This window comes from Macadamia integrifolia, chromosome 7, assembly GCF_013358625.1.
Source record: "Macadamia integrifolia cultivar HAES 741 chromosome 7, SCU_Mint_v3, whole genome shotgun sequence".
NCBI classification, from domain to species: Eukaryota; Viridiplantae; Streptophyta; class Magnoliopsida; order Proteales; family Proteaceae; genus Macadamia; species Macadamia integrifolia.
In genome coordinates, this window is record NC_056563.1 from 1,733,145 (window position 1) to 1,751,436 (window position 18,292).

Consider the following 18,292-nt stretch of genomic DNA (forward strand, 5'->3'; position numbering starts at 1 on the left):
TTTAACAAATTCTTTATGGAAAAGTGTTTAAAAAAATGTTTCCTATCCATTTATGTGTGTATCTTTAGCGTATCTTAGTGTATCTCTGATACGATACGATACCCTCCGATACGTATCTTAATTTTGGCCGATCGATACAGCGACCGATACCGATACTTTAATCCTTGGCTGTAATTCATCGAACGTTCTTTTATCAAATAATTAATGAAAGTAGAACAGTGATTTTATTGTAGATCTGCGAGTATTTGAGTTCCTTAAGATAAAAAATAGAACAATCAGATTACGATGGCGTGAGGAACCATAGCCACTCAAATTGCAAGAATTGGTGAAATGGGATTAGATCGGCCTGGAACAGATAGCCTGATTCACCCACCCATGAACAACCATAAATCACGAACGTTGAGAAGAAGCCTCGCACAAACCCTAGCCGAGAAGAAAGGAAACCTAATCTCAGAAATCTGGGACTCGGCTAAGGTACGGTCTACTCTTCCAATTAAAGGTTGTTGAGCTTTTTGTGTTCGATAAATTTCTTGTGGGTTGGATTTTGGTTGTTTTGTGTTTGTTGTGTTTTTGCTCCCAACTATGTTCCACCCTCTTATGTCTTGGGAGGTTAGGCGCCTAGATTCTTCATCTACTATTGGAAATGGCTGCTTCATTTGCCTCGGTTGTTGTTAATGTTTCATCTGTTCGTCCTGTGGCGGTATCTATTAAGAACCCATCACCTCGTCTTGGATCAGTAGCAATTTTTTTCTCTAATGAGGAAGTGGAACGATCCAAATTATCATTCCAATATTCGTTGATTGTTAAGTGTTCTTATGGAAGACCATCAATATTCGATGTTAAAAGTTTCTTGCAATCGAATTTCCACCTAAACGTTGATGTGGGTGTGACTAGTCTAGTTAACGGCACATTTTGCTCAGATTCTTGGATCACATGAATTTTGTTAAGGTTTGGTTGAAAGAATATATTTTCATAAAGGGGTTTTCTTTTCGGTTATTCAAGTGGTCTAGAAACTTCAAGGCAAGATCTGAATCTCCAATAGTGCCGGTTTGGGTTTCTTTCCCCAACCTCTCATTGAATTTTGGGAAAATTATCTAGATCCACTAGATAAGAAAATAAATTACAAGTTAAGTATGTTTCAAATTTATTTTACATTGACTAATTTCAACTTTGAAAATATTTACTCAATCCCCAAAATTAATTATGTTCATGCGGTTCGAGAAAAAAAAAATTAAACTTCCTAAAATACCCCAATCTCAATTCTTTTATTATTATTCAATTAATTTTTAATCGCATGTGGAACTACTTCCTCCTCCCCTCTCCTCCTCGTCCACCTCTTCTCCTTCCTTCTCCACAAAGAACACCCACGAACCACAAACCTAAGTGAAACCCAAGTGAAATACTAAACAACCATGCTTTAATGATACTTTCTTGCTGGTTCGGTTGGAATGATTCCTGTGGAGAAGATAATTGTTCTTCTTGTCTTATTATCTACGATAAACCAGTTATATATTGTCCATGAATCAGAACTTAACCACCTGAATTGCCTTTGGCACCAGGAGCACCCAGATCTAAGCAAGTCAGAGAAAAAGCGTCTCTGCCGGATTCTAAACTGCCGGAAATTGTCCCCTGAAAGTATGTGCACATGCAGTAAAAAATGAACGGCTGTGCAAGTCCTGTTTTACGAACAAGAAAGAGGTGCAGGGCCAACAACTCGTGAGCCACCACCAGCCGAGAAGACCCCTGAAGAAGAGCATCCACAATCAGTTACCAGGGACGACAATCATGGGAGGTTGAAATCAAGGCTGGAGGAACAATTTGGTGGGGTTGAGAGTGTTAGGAAGGCCACAAGCCCAAGCTTAGTGGAAAGAATGCATCGCAGAACGATCAAATCGGATGAAAGGCAGCAGCTGGAGTTGGAAACGAAGGTGGGGATGTGGAATCTAAGAGAGACTGGAGAGGAAGGTATGTCCAGAAGACTGTCGGAGTCTAACAAGACCAAAGGAAGGAAAAATAAATCAGATCTTAGCCATAAAAGAGGTGGGAACAGATAGTTTTATAAGCTAGAGAGCTTTCTATCTGTTGCTATATTTCCTGATCTTCTGTTCTACATTTTTCAATATATGGTAAATAATATTCTCATACATTCACCCTGGACTGTAATCCAAGTTGTCGATCAGGAAACAAAACAATATGTAGAGAAATTTTAAATATAGCTCTTCAATGCCTATTTGATTAATTACTTGAAAAACAATGTTATTCTTTTCTGGCCATCCATCCCACCCATCTCTTGATTCAACTTAATATTGAGAAACTTCAGTGTCAATTTACAAGTGCTGAACAAGGTGTTTGTTATCTCTTCTAGTGGTTTGTCTATTTACCAAGTTTCTGAATTCTTCAGATGCGGTTTTCAGTGCTACTATGTATTTGCTCAATCGGCCTTTGTGGAGAAGGAAGGAGAAGAGGCCGAAGAGGAGAGGGCAGGAGGAAGTAGGTCCCTCATGCGATTAAAAATTAATTGAATAAAAATATAAGAATTGAGGTTGGGGTATTTTAGAAAATTTACTTTTATTTTTTCTTGAACCGCTCGAGCAATAACTAATTTTGGGGATTGAGTAAATATTTTCAAAGTTGAAACTAGTCAATATAAAATAAATTTGAAACCTACATATCTTGTAATTTATTTTCTTATCTAGTGGATCTAGTTAATTTCCCTTGAATTTTTACCAAGGAAATTATTTCTTATCAATCGCAGGAGCGGTTGTAAAAGTTTTGAAGGTTAATAGTGCGACATCTGGGTGCACACGACCGGTTGCCGCCAGGGCCTGTGTTGAGATTGATCTCCGGGAGAACCATCCTGGTCGTATCTGGATTGGTTGTGGTTCAACTGGTTTCTTCTAGAAGGAAGTCTACGAAAGGAAACCCTTATTTTGCCAGGGTTGCTCGAAGTTAGGACATGTGATTGACAACTGTTGCAAAAAGACTCAGGAATTGAATCACCAAGTTAAAGAGGATAGTGGTCCCACAACTCAAAATCAAGTGGCGACAAAGGGTAAGGAATCTATGAATGCAACTTCTAATGATAATGCGGTAGGGAATGTTACTACTATGGCTGAATGTGATAATGTTATGGTTGGCATTACCAGCATTGAAGGTGGGGAAGGGAGGCTATCTCCCCTGATTATTGGCTCTAATGTTCCAGTTCATGGAACTTTATTGAAACTAATAGTACAAATATGCATGGCCCTGTTCATGTTGATCAATTGATCACTTCTAATGTCGTCTTGAGCAGTTGTTGGAGGCCCACTGGTAGACTTTTTGAGGTTTCTATAGGAGATATTATAGAGGAAAATAGTGAGGGCCTTGAGGAAGCCACAGATGTTCAATCAAACGAATTCGAAGATAGAGACAATGATTTACGCATTTCTCTTTGTCCTTCTCTTGTTCGTAGTGTTGATGACTCGAGGGTGCATTCTGGTTATGCTTTGCATAATTCCAATCAATGGAAAGTTAATTGTATGGGAAGAACCAAGGATGATTTGCTTCTAGTTGGACGTAGTGAGAAAATCTTGGATTGAAAGACAATTATTAAGGATTGAAAAAACTTCAGTGCTACTCTCAATACTCAGTTGGAGGAAACTTCCTCTAATTTTAAGGAGGACAACAGGGTTGGGATGGTTTATGGTGATATGTCTCTACCTCCTCCGGATACCCCAATTTGGAATGACAATCAAATTGTTGCTCCTAATAACCATATTCCATGGAATAAACTTCTATCAGATCGACGGATGACTAGGTCTATTGGCCCAAATAGTGATAAAATCCCCAGTCATTAAAGAATCTTCTTTTTTATAATATTAGAGGAATTGGAAATAAGCCGCCAAGTAGGCATCTAAAATCTATTATTTTGTCTTCCAAAATTGATATGGTTGCTATTGCTGAGCCTAAAATTTCCTTTTTAAAAGCACAGGCTATCAAGAAGAAAATAGGGATGCATGATTGTACTTCTAATGGTGTGGAAAGTGGAAATAGAATTTAGTTTTTTGGAATGATTATATCTAGATTCAAGTTATAGAGGAACATGTTCAATTTTTTTCTATCAATTGCATGGATACGACTACTAATTGTAATTTTGTAGTTACATTTGGTCATGCGTTGTATTCTTTGGTTGAAAGATCATTATAGGAAAAATCTAATTGATTTCTCAAGTTCAGTTGGAATCCCATGGGTAGTTTGCGGTGCTTTAATGCAATTTTATCCCCATCTGAAAATTAGAAGGAAGGCCACCTTGTTCTCAGTCGATGGAAGAGTTTGGAAAATTTGTGGATAATGCCACTTTGATTGATGCAGGTTATAATGGTAATGCCTTTACTTGGACCAATAATCAAGGGGGAAATAGTCTTCTAATGGCTCGCTTGGATTGAAATTTTTATAATAATTTTTAGACAACCCAGTTTCAGCTTTCTCGAGTGCATCATCTTAATAGAATATGTTCTGACCACTAGAATTTCTTCCTTTAAATTTGAACAAATGTGGATATTTCACCCTGATTTTAAGAGCTTTGTGAAAGAGGTTTGGGCATAAAGATGTGTTTGGAAATATTCATCAAAATGTTAAAAATGCAAAGAATGATGCTAGTCGAGCTGAGGCGAACTATGATTTAAATCCTTCAGATGCCACGAAACTTGTTCTTCAGAGTGCTAGCAATCACCTCCAGTGTACTCAGCTTCAAGAGGAAATTTTTTTTTAGGCAAAAATCAAAAGTGAAATGGCTTCAGGAGGGGGAAAGGAATACCAAGTTCTTTCATGCCATGGTTAATGCTAAAAGGAAAAATAGAGGAATTGAAAAAATTAAAAATGATGAAAGGGATTGGATTCTTGGTGCAGATGGTGTGCATGCCGAGGCAATACGCTACTTCTCTGATATTTTCTCATCTCAACCTTGTATCCTTGATGGCAATTTGGTCGAGTCTATTCCCACATTGGTCTCTGCAGAGGACAATGTGTATCTCCTTCAGCTCTAACTATGAAAGAGATTAAAAAAGTTGTATTCTCTCTATCTAAAGATAGCGCACTAGGGCCAAATGGTTTTTCGGGGCACTTCCTTACTTCTTGCTGAGATATCATTAGTCATGATGTGTGGGCGGCAGTCAACAATTTCTTCTCATGAGGTTTTTTTCCTAGAAGTTATACCTCATCTCATCTCATCCTTATTCCTAAGAAAGACAACCCTGAGGTAATGTCAGACTTCAAACCTATTAGTCTGTAATTTTTCCTATAAAATTATTTCTAAAATTATATCTACAAGTGGGCCACCATTCTCCCCCAGTTAATCTCTGAGGAGCAAGGTGCCTTTGTTTAAGGAAGATGTATCCATAATAATATAACTTTGGTTCAAGAGGTTGTGCAGGATCTAGACAAAAAATCTAGAGGGGGCAATGTGGTTTTGAAATTAGATATGGCCAAGGCATATGACCGCATGGAATGGGATTTTATTTATGAAGTTCTAGAAAAATTCGGGTTTTCAAGAACATAGATTGGGTTGATCAAGAAAACTATAGAACACTGCTGGTTCTCAATGGTTATAGAAGATGGACCAAAAGGTTATTTTAAATCTACTAGAGGTCTCTGTCAGGGTAATCCATTGTCTCCCACTTTATTCATTCTTGCAGAAGAAGTTCTTCATAGAGGGATTAAAAAGCTATTTGCAGAGGGTCATGCAACACATTATCATCTTCGAAGAGAATGCCCGGACATCTCACACAGCCTATTTTCCAATGATACTATTATATTTACAAGAGGATTGAAGTCTTCTTTCAAGCAGATGATGAGATTTATTACCAGGTATGAAAATATCTCTGGCCAACTGGTGAGTAGACATAATTAAAGCTATTATATTATTAGTTCCAAAGCTTCGGAAACCCGTATAAGAATTGTAGGCGAAATGACAGGGTTTGTGAGAAAATCTCTGCCTCTAGCATACTTGGGAGTGCATCTCTATATGGGTAAACTAAAAGTTTGTTTTTTTGACGATATACTTGCTAAAATTAGACACAAGGTGGCAAGCTGGAAAAGAAAATTGTTATCCTCAAGCAATAGGCTAGTTCTTCTGAATATGGAAAGCGCCATCACTGGGTGGGTTGGCACAAGATTTGTAGACTTTTAAATGGAGGACTTGAAATTCATTTATTAAAGGACATTAGTACATCTATGCGATTAAAATGTCTGTGGCGTATTATTTCAGAAAATTTCTAAATTTTCTAAAGGATAACCATATTGTTTTAGCAGAAAGTAAACTAGTGGGTTCTAAAACTTGGCGGGGGGCTTTGGATCTCAAAGAGTTTATTTTATCAAAATCTAAATAGCTAATTGGTTTGGCAAGGTTAATTTTTGACTTGATAATTGGTCTAGTAGTGGCTCCCTAATCAACTATGTTGATGGGATCATAAATGTGAATCTTGAACTCAGGTAAAAGATGTGCTTAATGGTGATGGAGTTTGGGATCAAGATTTACTAAATATTATTGATTTTTCAGAGGTTCGTGATAGTATTCTCAATTCCAACATTATCTTATCAAACAAAGTTGATAGATTGGTGTGGACTTCAACTAGCAATGGCTTTTTCTCAACCAAGTTGGCGTGGAATGAAATCCGATCTCACTACCCTCTGGTTCCTTACTCTAAATGGTTATGAAATAAATCGATCCCTTCAAAAGTGTGTTTTTTTGTTTCGCAAATCTTTAATGGAAAAATTCCAACAAATGAAGCTTTGATGAGTATTGGTATTCCATTGGCTTCTAAATGCTTTTGTTGCAAAGATCCTTGGAGCAAACAGCAAGCCACACCTTATTGGGGGATACAACTGCTTCTAAGGTTTAGGATTTCTTTGGAAAAATAATGGATATTGATATTATTCCAACTTAGGATCCCAGTACTAGAATTCTTTATTGACAATCCCTTACCAGTGTCAAAGGTATTTGTGAATACATAACTGGTCTATTACCATCATTTATAGTTTGAGAGTTATGGCAGGAAAGAAATAACAGAAGACACAGTGAAGGTTCTCGTGCTGCAACTACCATAATTGAAAGAATCAAAGGTTGGATACATGAAATCATTTACCCAACTAATTTTTTTAAATCCCTTTCTTTGAGAGATAATCTTATAGTGCAGGTCAAGTTAAACCCACCAATTAGTAGGGTTAAAGCTCTAATTCCTATTTATTGGTGCCCTCCCTTTTATTCTATTAAACTGAATGTGGATGGTGCAAACAAGGGGAATCCGGGTATTAGTGGTGGGAAAGCATTATTAGAAACAACGTCGGGAATGTTTTGGCAGCCTTCTCCAATTTTTATGGGGTATGTACAAATTCGGTGGCAGAGATAAGAGCCCTTAGAGATGGCTTAGTATTATGTAAGGATTTGGGTCTCTCTAACTTTTATATTAATTCTGACTCCTCCCTAATTGTGAAACTTATCTCTCAAAAATCAAGTACTTTGTGAAGCTGCTAATATTGGTTTTAAGAAGTAATCAACCTCTGCGATTCTTTGAGAGCTCATATTTCCTTTTTCATTTCAGGAAAGCAATCGTGCAGCGGAATGGTTAGCCAACTTTGCATGTGAATCTACTATAAATTCGATTTTCTATGGGGATAATGCTTCCCCATCTAATATTAGTTACATCATTCGGAAAGATAAAGTGGGATTGCCAATCTTTAGAATGTAATCTTTCCTATTTTGCAGGTTTTCCTTTTAGGTTTTGCGAGTATCAGAGTGATTTGTATCTCATGGGTTGGGGTAAGGCGGGTTATGTCCCCCCCCCCTTTGTTTCTTCATCATTTTGTTTCTCTTATTTAATAAAATTTTAGGAGCTTCCCCGGATCCCAGATAATGTTTGGATTAAAAAAAAAAAAAAAAAGTCACATTATTTTCATGGTCTCCAACTCTTCTCAACTTAGCCCGCTCCCATGTCTACAAGTTTCATGCTCTGTTCAAAAGCATAAATATATGCAATGCCTCTATTGCATTCCAAACCATGATCTTATAAGAATAGTAAGACCCATGGTTTCAAGTACCGGTATCATATTGGGCATATCAGCCTATTGTATCGGTATCTGCTGAGACCGATCCGGATCAGTTATCCATATCATTTCAGGGTTAAAAAAAAAATAGCAAAGGCGAAACCAACTGATACGCACCGATCCAATCCAATCCAAATTGATATAGAATCAGTATCAGCAGATACTGATACCAATCTGGATCGGTGTCGATATTGCCCCTAAATCCATGGTAGGACCCCTAGAAATATCAAGAAGAAAATTGATAGCGAAAGGTCCACTTTCAGCCTTGGATAATCACCACATGGTAAGTACATAGTTACCTAGATTTGCATATCATTGAAAACTTCAATTACCTATACAACATACCCAAAATTTCACAAATTGAAAATGAATTGGAAAAAGTTATAATCAAATTAAGGACAGGATTGTCTATGTGAGGTTTATATTTTGGGATTTTTTTCTGCGTTCAGTTCTGATAAGTATATATTTAAAGCTGAAACTCTGTGTTTAGTTTCAAAATGATCATAGTATTCAAATTCAAAAACTTAGTCTAAAGGTAATGGTTATTCTAGCATCCATGTGGGGGTGAAGAAGAGAAGAGAAAGTGAATGAAAGCCAAGAAAATGTACACTGTAAATGTCAACAAGGGAACAGAGGTTAGGACATCCTTTTGAAAAGAAAGAATGTATGCAAGGGACTCATTGATTTAATCTGTCTTCTCTTTTTCTCTCTTATGAAGCCAAAGGCATCTGACCTTCACTACCTCACATACCAAAGGTAGGCACAGTCTCTCTATTAGAACTCAAACATTTAGGTCGCCATGATAAGAAAGGACGAATGGTTGACCAAACCATTGTTGTAAGGTATTTCTTGCTGATTCTAAATTAAAGTCTTAATAGAAAGAGTAAATTGATGACATAAACTTATCTTCAGCAAGAATGTATTAATAGACTATACTATATTAGTACCCAAATTCTGTTCGATTTTGGTTCGAATCGAAAATTCCTATGCTGGAATCGAACTGAAATCGGTTGCTACATTTCAGATCTGGATTGTAACCATTTCGACTTTTCGTTTCCAGTTCCAGTTCCAATTTGACACCCATAGTAATGGTATCCTCTCATCTAAGTCCATGCATCTCCTCTATGACACTTAATTGTAATGATTTATTGTGCAAAAACTTAAAAAGAGACCTCAGAAGATTGAGATAAAACCAAATGAATGTCTTCAATAATTGAATAAAAATTTCCAATCAGCCTTATTAGTTCCAAAACTAGAAATTGCCAATGTCACTTCAAAGAGGAGAACATTAAATAGTAGAGAGAGAGAGAGAAAATGAACCAAGTCTCAAGGCAATGAATGCAGAATCTCAACTCCACAATCTTGAACGCAAGCCCACATTCTGAAAAAATAAAAAGAAGGTTAAGAGACCTTACATCCATGAACATTTGATAACTCTCCAAATCCTGTTTGAAGGAACTCATCTAATTAACTTTAATCCAACTATTTTTTCTTCGGGGACACTGATAGAATAGACCAAGGTGCTCCACGGTCCAAACATTAATGGAAACCACTTATATCTCCATGTAAAAGGTCATAAGATGAGTAAATCTTTACCACCAAACTCAATGTAATGCATCAATGCCCACTACCGAAAATTACAAACCATTGGGTTTCTGTAGAACTTGTCCTTAGTTATGAACAGATCTCCATCTCCATTCTATCACAGTTTCACCAATTGTAGCATAAGGCCCTATGGAGGCCTTGTCTGGTTCTTATATACAGCCCAAGAGCTGAAGGAGGATGTATGTATCTCATGTTCGAAGGATTTGGATCTACCATTGAATTGATCAACCTCCACCGGAAATAGGTCATACCAAAAATTATATGCTTAGAGATGAATTTTTCACATATGCAATCACACAGTGCAGGGTAAAGTTACCTGCATTGTATGGGTAAACCTCTACAAGAAATGCATTCAAATAGTTCCAAACCACTTTAGAACTATACCACTTCCAAGGACCTTTATTACTCATCAAATAAAAATTTAAAAAAAAAAAAAGCCAAGGAAGTTTAAAAGTTACCTGCATTGTATGGGCAGAAATTTTGGCAGGAACGTTATGTTGGCATCACCCATCCCTAGTGATGATGACATTTGCAGGGAGCTCCTCGGGGCAATAGCAGACTTTACAAAGTCGAGTAAATTTGAGGTGTTGGAGTGAATACAAGTTTCTCAACCCCTTGGGTAGTGATTTAGAATCATGGATATAAAGATGATTAAGATTTGGAGGTAAAGTCTTGAGTCTCATCCAGAGACTGTACCAGCCCTTCCATCCCCTCCCCAAGATGGAGATTTTTGAGAGGGGTGAGTTTGCTTTCTCCATCATGACGCAACATCCTGAGCCTTGGACATTTCTTGATACTTAATTCACATAGTCTCGGACTTGATAGAAGTGGTTGTGGTAGCACCCTCAGTGCAGAACAGCTTTCAATGTTTAGCCTTAGGAGGCTAGGGAATTCAGTTTCCGCCCCTCTAGAGCTGCTAGACCACTTCTCCAACTCAAACATTTTGTCTATGCATAGAGATTCCAATAGGGATAGCTCCCCAATCGGTGGGAGGACTCGGCATTTCCAGCACAAGGTGAGTGTCAGAGAGACTAGCTGCTTGTAGCTTGGCAATTCTATCATCAACCATCTTGGAAATGTTAAACCATAATAACTATTCATATGTAGACTCTTCAACTCGGTGTGAGGTCGCAAACTTTCAAAAACCTCTTCTATATCACTATCGCCACCGCGTAGAAAGCACGACAATGTGAAGTCATCAATTTTCGGCTTATTAATCATATCAGCCTCCCGAGCTTCCAAAGGATGAATCACATTCTCTAGCGAGCAGATCGAAAGCACACCCGCAAGCTGCCTCAGCTCCTTCAGCTCTCTTATCCCACAACCATCATCATCTTTTGAGATGGGAAACTTTGACAATGTCTTGAGACTATTTAATCTCCCAATTTCTTGTGGCAGGGAACATAAGTACCTGCAGCCATAAATGTCTAAATGCTGGAGATTGCGTAGATACTTCATGCCTCTAGGCAACTCACTTATACCGGAATGACAGAGTATCAGTGACTGTAGATTGTGAAGATCACACAATGAATCAGGTAATCGTCGAATGCTAGAAGCATAAGAGAGGTTAATAAAGTGTAGGTATTTCAAATTGCCAATATCATTGGGAAGCATACTGATGCCTGATTGATACAAAATCTAAGACACGTAAGTATCTAAGTCCTCTAAAAGATTTAGTATCCCCATTGCTACAAATAAACCGATAGTTTAGAAGTATCAATGTCGATAATGTCTTGCGATCCTGATATGTTTGCCTAGAATTTACACAGCACATGGACAAATAATGGCTCTCTTCAGGGGTATGGCATGATTCCCCACACACAGATCTACCATATACCTCTCCTGAAACTGCTAGTGCTAAATCATGTACTAGGTCATGCATTACAAATCTATCCTAATCTTCGCTGTCATGCTGAAAGAAAGACCTATGCAGCAAATCATCAAACTGTTGGCCACCTTTGTCTTTCATTCTTGTCGTGTTCCATCTAATAAATCCTTCTGCGATCCACAGTTGGATCAGACGTTGCTTATCGAATTTAAAGTCTTTAGGAAATACAGAGCAATAAGAAAAACACTGCTTCAAATTTGTAGGAAGAAAATAATAGCTTAGACTTAGTGCAGCTGGCAAATTGCTCTCTTCCAAGTCCCACAAGGAACTATTCAAGACTTCTTCCCAATGGTTTAAATCTGAGCCAGAGCTTAGAATGCCTGCAACTGTACTTGCTGCCAAGGGCAATCCTTTGCACTTCCTTGCAATGTTCCTACCCACTGCTTCCAGGCTGGGAGCAATAAAGCCATAATTTAATGATATGTGTCTTTCCAATACAGACCAACACTCTTCATCAGATAAAATTTGTAGTGGGTATACATGGGGTGCATCATTGAAGAAACTCTTCTACTTCGAGTTGTTACAATTATTTTACCACCTTCCCCTGCGGCCATGAATGCAACTCTCAGAGCTTTCCAATCGTTATCCTTTTCAGTCCAAACATCATCTAAGACGATTAATAATCGATTCCCCCTTAATTCCTCTCTCAACTTACGTTGAAGTGGTTCTACGTTGCTCAAGTCAGGATTTTTCCCAGTCAATGACTCTAGAATTGCAGAGGTCAATCTCACAAGATTAAAATCAGTAGACACACAAACCCAAGCTCTTCTTTCAAAATGTTTCTCTACATCAGGATCATTATAGATAAGCTGAGCTAGAGTTGTCTTGCCTACACCCCCCAATCCAACAATGGCAATAAATGAAACCTGTTTTTGATTTTCATCCAGATACAACAACTTATTTTTTATTACTTCTTCATCTTCCTTTCTCCCCAAAGTAAAAGACTCATCAACTAGAGAACTACTCTTTAGCCTAGTATCTATTTCATCAGTAACACGATGTGATTTCCAATTTCCTAACTCTCTGAGATAATGATCTTCAAGTTTCTTCTCAATCTCCACCAATTCTTTTATGAGTTCATCATTTATAAGAGGTACGATTTCATTTTTACGTAAAATCCCATTTTCATTTATGTTAGAATGAAAAAAAGGTACCTTTCTTCCTCCATATCTTTTATCTTTTTCCTTACGAGCTTCATAGATGAACTCATCCAATATGTCCTCAGCTCGGTAACCAACATCTCTGAGATACCTAAGCCAGCGTTTCACCAACATATTCTTTGCTTGAGCTTGCTCTGCAAATTTGAGCAATTCTTGAATTTTCCCAAGAACACCAGAGAGTGCACTTAGCTCACTTGCACACACCAAACTGATCCAAAATCCCTTAATTCTTGTGAGGATAATTTGTAAGAAAGATTGAAACAAGGAGGGATACAATTATGTCATCGCTGTTTCTTCCCATACCTTCACCCTGTAAGAAACAGAACAGGACACAGAGATAAGATTGTTAATTTTCTTTCAAAATAGAAGATAGGAAAAGAGAGGAATCAGAATCAGATTCAGATGAACCATAACCTAAGCAAATTAAAGAGATGTTGGAGATTTACCTATGCATTCACTTCAACAACCTCATGCACACAAATCCATGTGGTTTGAAGAATATGTAAGAGGCTTCCCTTCCTAGGTCTGCAAAGGTTTTCTATATTTTTTTTTTGAGAAAATTGCATTGTCACCCCCTGAACTTTGGTCCTTATTCAACGCCACTCCCTGAATTTTTCGAAACGTCAAAACCACCCCCTAAAAATTCAAAAAATTTCAAATCGGTCTCTGCCGTTAGCCGACCGTGTTAAATGAATGAAAACCTATTAGTTTTTTTACAATATACCCAAAATACCTCCACCTATTGTGAGAGGACAATATTGCCCTCTCTTTCATTTGTTCTTCTAAACCCATCTCCCATCTCTCATCTCACTCCTCACTCACTCAGTCGAACAAGAAGAAGAAGAAGAAGACGGTACGGTAACCTGCAACTCGATCGTGCCCTCTGGCGTGCGATTCTCATGTGGAAAGCTAACCGACGTGCGAATCTCTTCCCTCCGGCATGCAAACCTCTTCCCTCCGGCGTGCAAACCTCTCCCCCCTCTGGCGTGCGAACCTCTCACAAGGTATGTAGGGTTCGGTCTCTTCTTCTTGGGAATTTAAGGTTCTTCTTCCTTGGTTAATCTAGGGTTTATATCCTATGGAATACTAGAGATGGAGATTTTTAATTTTTCAGTTTGGATTGATTAAGTAGTGTAAATCTCTAGAAGATGATGAGATTTCGTTGTCCATGAGAATCATCCCACGATTGCGGTGTTTTTCAGTTCGGATTGATTAATTAGTGTAAATCTCTAGAAGATGATGATAAGATTTCGTAGCACAGAGAATCATCCCACGATTGGGGTGATGATCTTGCGATATGTGCCCATATGTTGAGATTTTGACCTCATTTTCTTGTATATTTAGATTTGATTTGGCGATTATTGTTGCTAAATGATTCAGAAAATGAAGGAGCTTATTGAATGTATGAATTGATTTCTTCGGATTTGCCTAATCTGTATTTCAGATTCACATGGACAGATTTAAATCCAATATTGGTAGGTAGTTTTGAAAATCATTTGGAAGTGAGAGGCTCTGTAAGAGGAATCCATATCATATCTATCTATCTCAAATGTTATTTTTATTCACATATGATGGTAGATTATGAAACTATTGATCATTTTTCGAAAAAAAATAAAAAAAAAAGAGTTAGAAAAGATTAGTTATTTATGTTAAGTTTGGATTGATGAGTTAACCATATTATTTTGTTATGAGAAAATATATATGCAAAAATAGGTGATATTTGAAAAATCCTATGATTAGGGTCTCTGTATTATGCATTGCTATGATTGGTCCTTGATTTTGATATGAAAAAAAAAAAAATTTTGGATGTATAAATGCTTTGACTTGTGTATTATCTGAAATATTTGATGAAGAGTTTACCATTCTAATGCTTTAGCTTGTTTGAGAATGCATTTAGTTTCTCTTCTTAGTTGTCAGTTCCTAATTTCATCCTCAACCTCTACCATGACAAAGATAACTTATTTGGCAACTTATGATCTTGAAAGGCCATTCCACATATTGTATTGATGAGTATTAAGTATTGTTACTGATTTTCTTTGTTTTCACATCTGATTTTTTTTTTTTAACAATGAATGTTAAGTGTACTATTGAATACCATTAGAGTGGGAAGACTGTAGTTAAAATTGTTGATCCAGACTTATATGGCTACTTGACATGGTGTATGACATCTACAATGAACTCATCACACATGTGCCTGTGAGTTACAATGTAGTTTTCAAAGTGAAGTGTATACTACCAAACAATGAGATAAGGAGGTAACAGATGATCCATCAGTGTATGAGTTGTTTGGTTTGCATAGTTGTGATATGATAAATATATATGTGGATGACATTGTTCATAGCAAGTCTACAACTGATGAATTTACAGTTAACCGGTTTCCTAACAGTTTGGTTAATGATAGAGATGGTGAACTTGATGATGAACCTGCTGGACAATGTCAACAGGATCTACAACCATATGGTGCTAGTCCTAGTCAGAGTAAGAGAAAAATTGCTATACGTAGGGCTACTACTGGTGCTAATAGTAGTGGAAGTGGAAGTGCTACTGCTTATGCTACAGCTACTGCTAGGGGAGGTAAAGGTACCAAGACCATTGCAAGGTGTGTGAGCACTGCTACTTCTAGTGGAAGAGCTAGTAGTAGAAGTGAAGCTACTGGTAAGAGATTGAGAGTGTCTGATGAGGTTGTCAGGGCTATTAGCAACAGCAATGTATGTTCGGATGACTCTATGATTAGATCTGATGAAGATTGAAAAATTGACAGCAAAAATGAGTGGGATGATGAAAGTGAAAGAGAAAATGGTTAGAATGACAATGAATCTACAGAGGATGATGAGTATGGAAAAAATGTTGAGGATTCAATTTATAATGACCTGTCTGATATGAATCTAAAGAATATTACGGCAAATTTGGTGAACAGAACTAGATGGGTGAAGGTGACAAGGTGAAGATAGCTGAACGTAATGTATATGGAAGTGTGCACCATTTCAGGGAAGCTTTGAGAGAGTATATACTAGAATAGGGGTTTGAAATTATCAGGCTGAAAAATGAACAAACTAGAGTTACAGTTATATGCAGAGCACCAAATTGTTCAGGGAGATTACATGCTTCACCAATATCAGATGGTATCACCTACATGATAAAGACATATAATCCAATTCATAAATGTATTAAGGCAACCAAGAACAAGTCTGCTACATCTAGATGGATAGCAATGAAACTTTTTCAACAGCTGAAGGTTCAACCAGAAATGAAAATAGAGATCATGGCTAATCACATGCAAAAAACATATGGTCTTCAGTTCCACTACACCAAGCTGTATAGGGCACGCAGGATTGCCCTAGAGATTAATGAAGGAAACCATTCCACGTCATATGCAAAATTACTTGCTTATGCTAGGTTGGTACTTCAAAAGGATGTTGGGAGTATTTTTAAGCTTCAGTTTGAGACTAGGAACTATATGCCAGATAATCCGATTTTTAAAAGATTGCTTGTCTGTTTTGATGCTTGCAAGAAGGGTTTCTTAAGAGGATGTAGACCATTCATTGGTCTTGATGGCTGCCACCTCAAGGGCCGATATGGAGGGGTTCTGTTGAGTGCAATATCTGTTGATGGGAACAACGGTATTTTTCCTATTGCATGTGATGTAGTTGAAGTTGAGTGTAAATATAGTTGGATGTGGTTCTTGGATAATTTACGAGATGCTCTACTCGATGACAGTGTAAAGATAGTTGGATGTGTTGTGTAGGGGCTGTCAGTTGTGATTTCTATAATCTTCCCTTATGTTCACCAAAGAATCTGCAGTAGGTATCTATATCAAAACCTGAGGGCAAAGCACCCTGGTATGCTATTGAGACTACATTTTTGGGTTGCCTCACAAACTTCAACTGAACCTCAGTTTCAAAAGGAAATGAATAGCATTAAGGAGATTAAGGAAAAGGCATACTTGTATTTAAATGAAAAGCCCCCGAGGATGTGGTCAATGCATGCCTTTGATGTAGGAGCAAGGAGTGACAATATCACGAACAATATGACTGAGTCATTTAATTACTGAGTTGGAGACTTAAGGAGCAAACTCATTCTCACATTGGTTGATCACCTAAGGGTGAAAATAATGGGTAGGCTACATAGAAGGTATGACAAGGCAACCATGTGAGAGGGTAAAGTAACACCAAGGGTTACGGTGAAGTTGAACAAGGTCCAGCAAGAAGCAAGCCATTACAGTTGTCAACCGACAGGTGAAAGTCAATATGAGGTCTTAGATAAATTTAAAAACAGATTTGTGGTTAATTTAAACCATTACAGATGTGATTGTAGAGTTTGGAAAAGCACTGATATACCTTGTCTCCATGTTGCAGCTTCTATATCATACATAAAGGGAGAGTTGGTCAACTATTGTGATCCATTTTTCAGTATTGGAAAAATACTTGGATACATACAAAGAGATGATCCATCCACTTCCAGATTTAACAGTGTTGAAGGATGATGCTCCTAATGAGAGAGTATTACCACCAAATCTGAAGAGGTTACTAGGTAGACCTCACAAAATCAGGAAAAGAGAAGTAGGAGAAGCACTTCCTTCAGATTTCAGGAAGAGATCATCATCAATTAGGTGTGACATCTACAAGAAGGAAGGACACAATAGAAGGACATGCCCGAGGGCTGGAAATGCTGAGCAAGATGGATATACTAGTAAAAAGAAGAATATAAAGGTAAATGCAATCACTTTATTTATTTAGTTGAAACTTGTTTAATAAATATCTCATACTTATTTGTTGTTGTGTAGAAGAAACATAAAGGAGAGAGTGAAGATGAGATCAGTACATCTCAACAACTGACAAGATCACAGGTATCTATGTCTAGCACAGTTGGGTGTTTACAGGACAAGGTACTGACCAAACAAAAGACCAATCGAGCAAAGAGGACAGCAAGGGAGAGGGAGAAAAAATGAAGCACAAGCAATCTGGATGTTTTAATTTAGAACAAGAAAACAATGTTGTATTAAATTACTTTTTCTGACTTTAAGACAATTGGGTGTTTCCTTATAGTTTTGGGTGTTTTTGACGAATTTGTTTTTTTTAAGAACTATTTCTATTTCACACTAGACATGGTTGTATGGAATATGTTATGAACAAGAATTTGAACAGGTATTCATGGATATGTTTTGGATGTTTCTTTATGATATAGGTTGTGATGAAATATGTTGGTTTCAGGTGTGTAACATTACAGGTATTTAATTAAGATATTGTCCATTTAATATTAGACATGGGATGTCAATTTGGTATGAGAAAATCACATTGTCAATTTGAAATTATTTATTTATAAGTATTAAATGTCATTTTATAACCAAAATGTTACTCGTTTATATCCAAAATACTGCCCGTTTGTTTTCGGAACTCATCACAATGTTGGTCATCTCTCCATCAAAATGCTACCCATTCAATTTGAGGGTCATGATTAATCAATAACTTAGTAATAAGAATAGTGAAAATGAATGATTTCATTTAGTTCAGATTCTTACATACTTGACACAACTTCACTATTAAACATTGTAAAGTCATTT

At 37.2% G+C, this 18,292-nt stretch overlaps 1 protein-coding gene across 1 annotated transcript; it reads right to left on the minus strand.

Annotated features, from left to right (window-relative positions):
• Positions 1–10,335: 10,335 nt before the first annotated feature.
• Positions 10,336–13,186, minus strand: LOC122084175 (putative disease resistance RPP13-like protein 1). The gene is made up of 5 exons (XM_042652257.1): positions 13,179–13,186; positions 13,036–13,042; positions 12,053–12,954; positions 11,610–11,963; positions 10,336–11,233 (listed from the first exon to the last, which is right to left on the minus strand). The coding sequence occupies exons 1-5, from the start codon at positions 13,184–13,186 to the stop codon at positions 10,336–10,338; spliced, it is 2,169 nt and encodes a 722-aa protein (XP_042508191.1).
• Between the last annotated feature and the right edge of the window lie 5,106 nt (positions 13,187–18,292).

Bases quoted from the DNA above. Each gene is read 5' to 3' on its own strand.
- LOC122084175 (XM_042652257.1), bottom strand. The intron at 11,964-12,052 runs GTATACCCACTA...TATTGCTCCCAG, and splicing joins TCTTCAATGATGCACCCCAT to CCTGGAAGCAGTGGGTAGGA. The intron at 11,234-11,609 runs GTCTTTCTTTCA...TTATGCTTCTAG, and splicing joins TTTGATGATTTGCTGCATAG to CATTCGACGATTACCTGATT.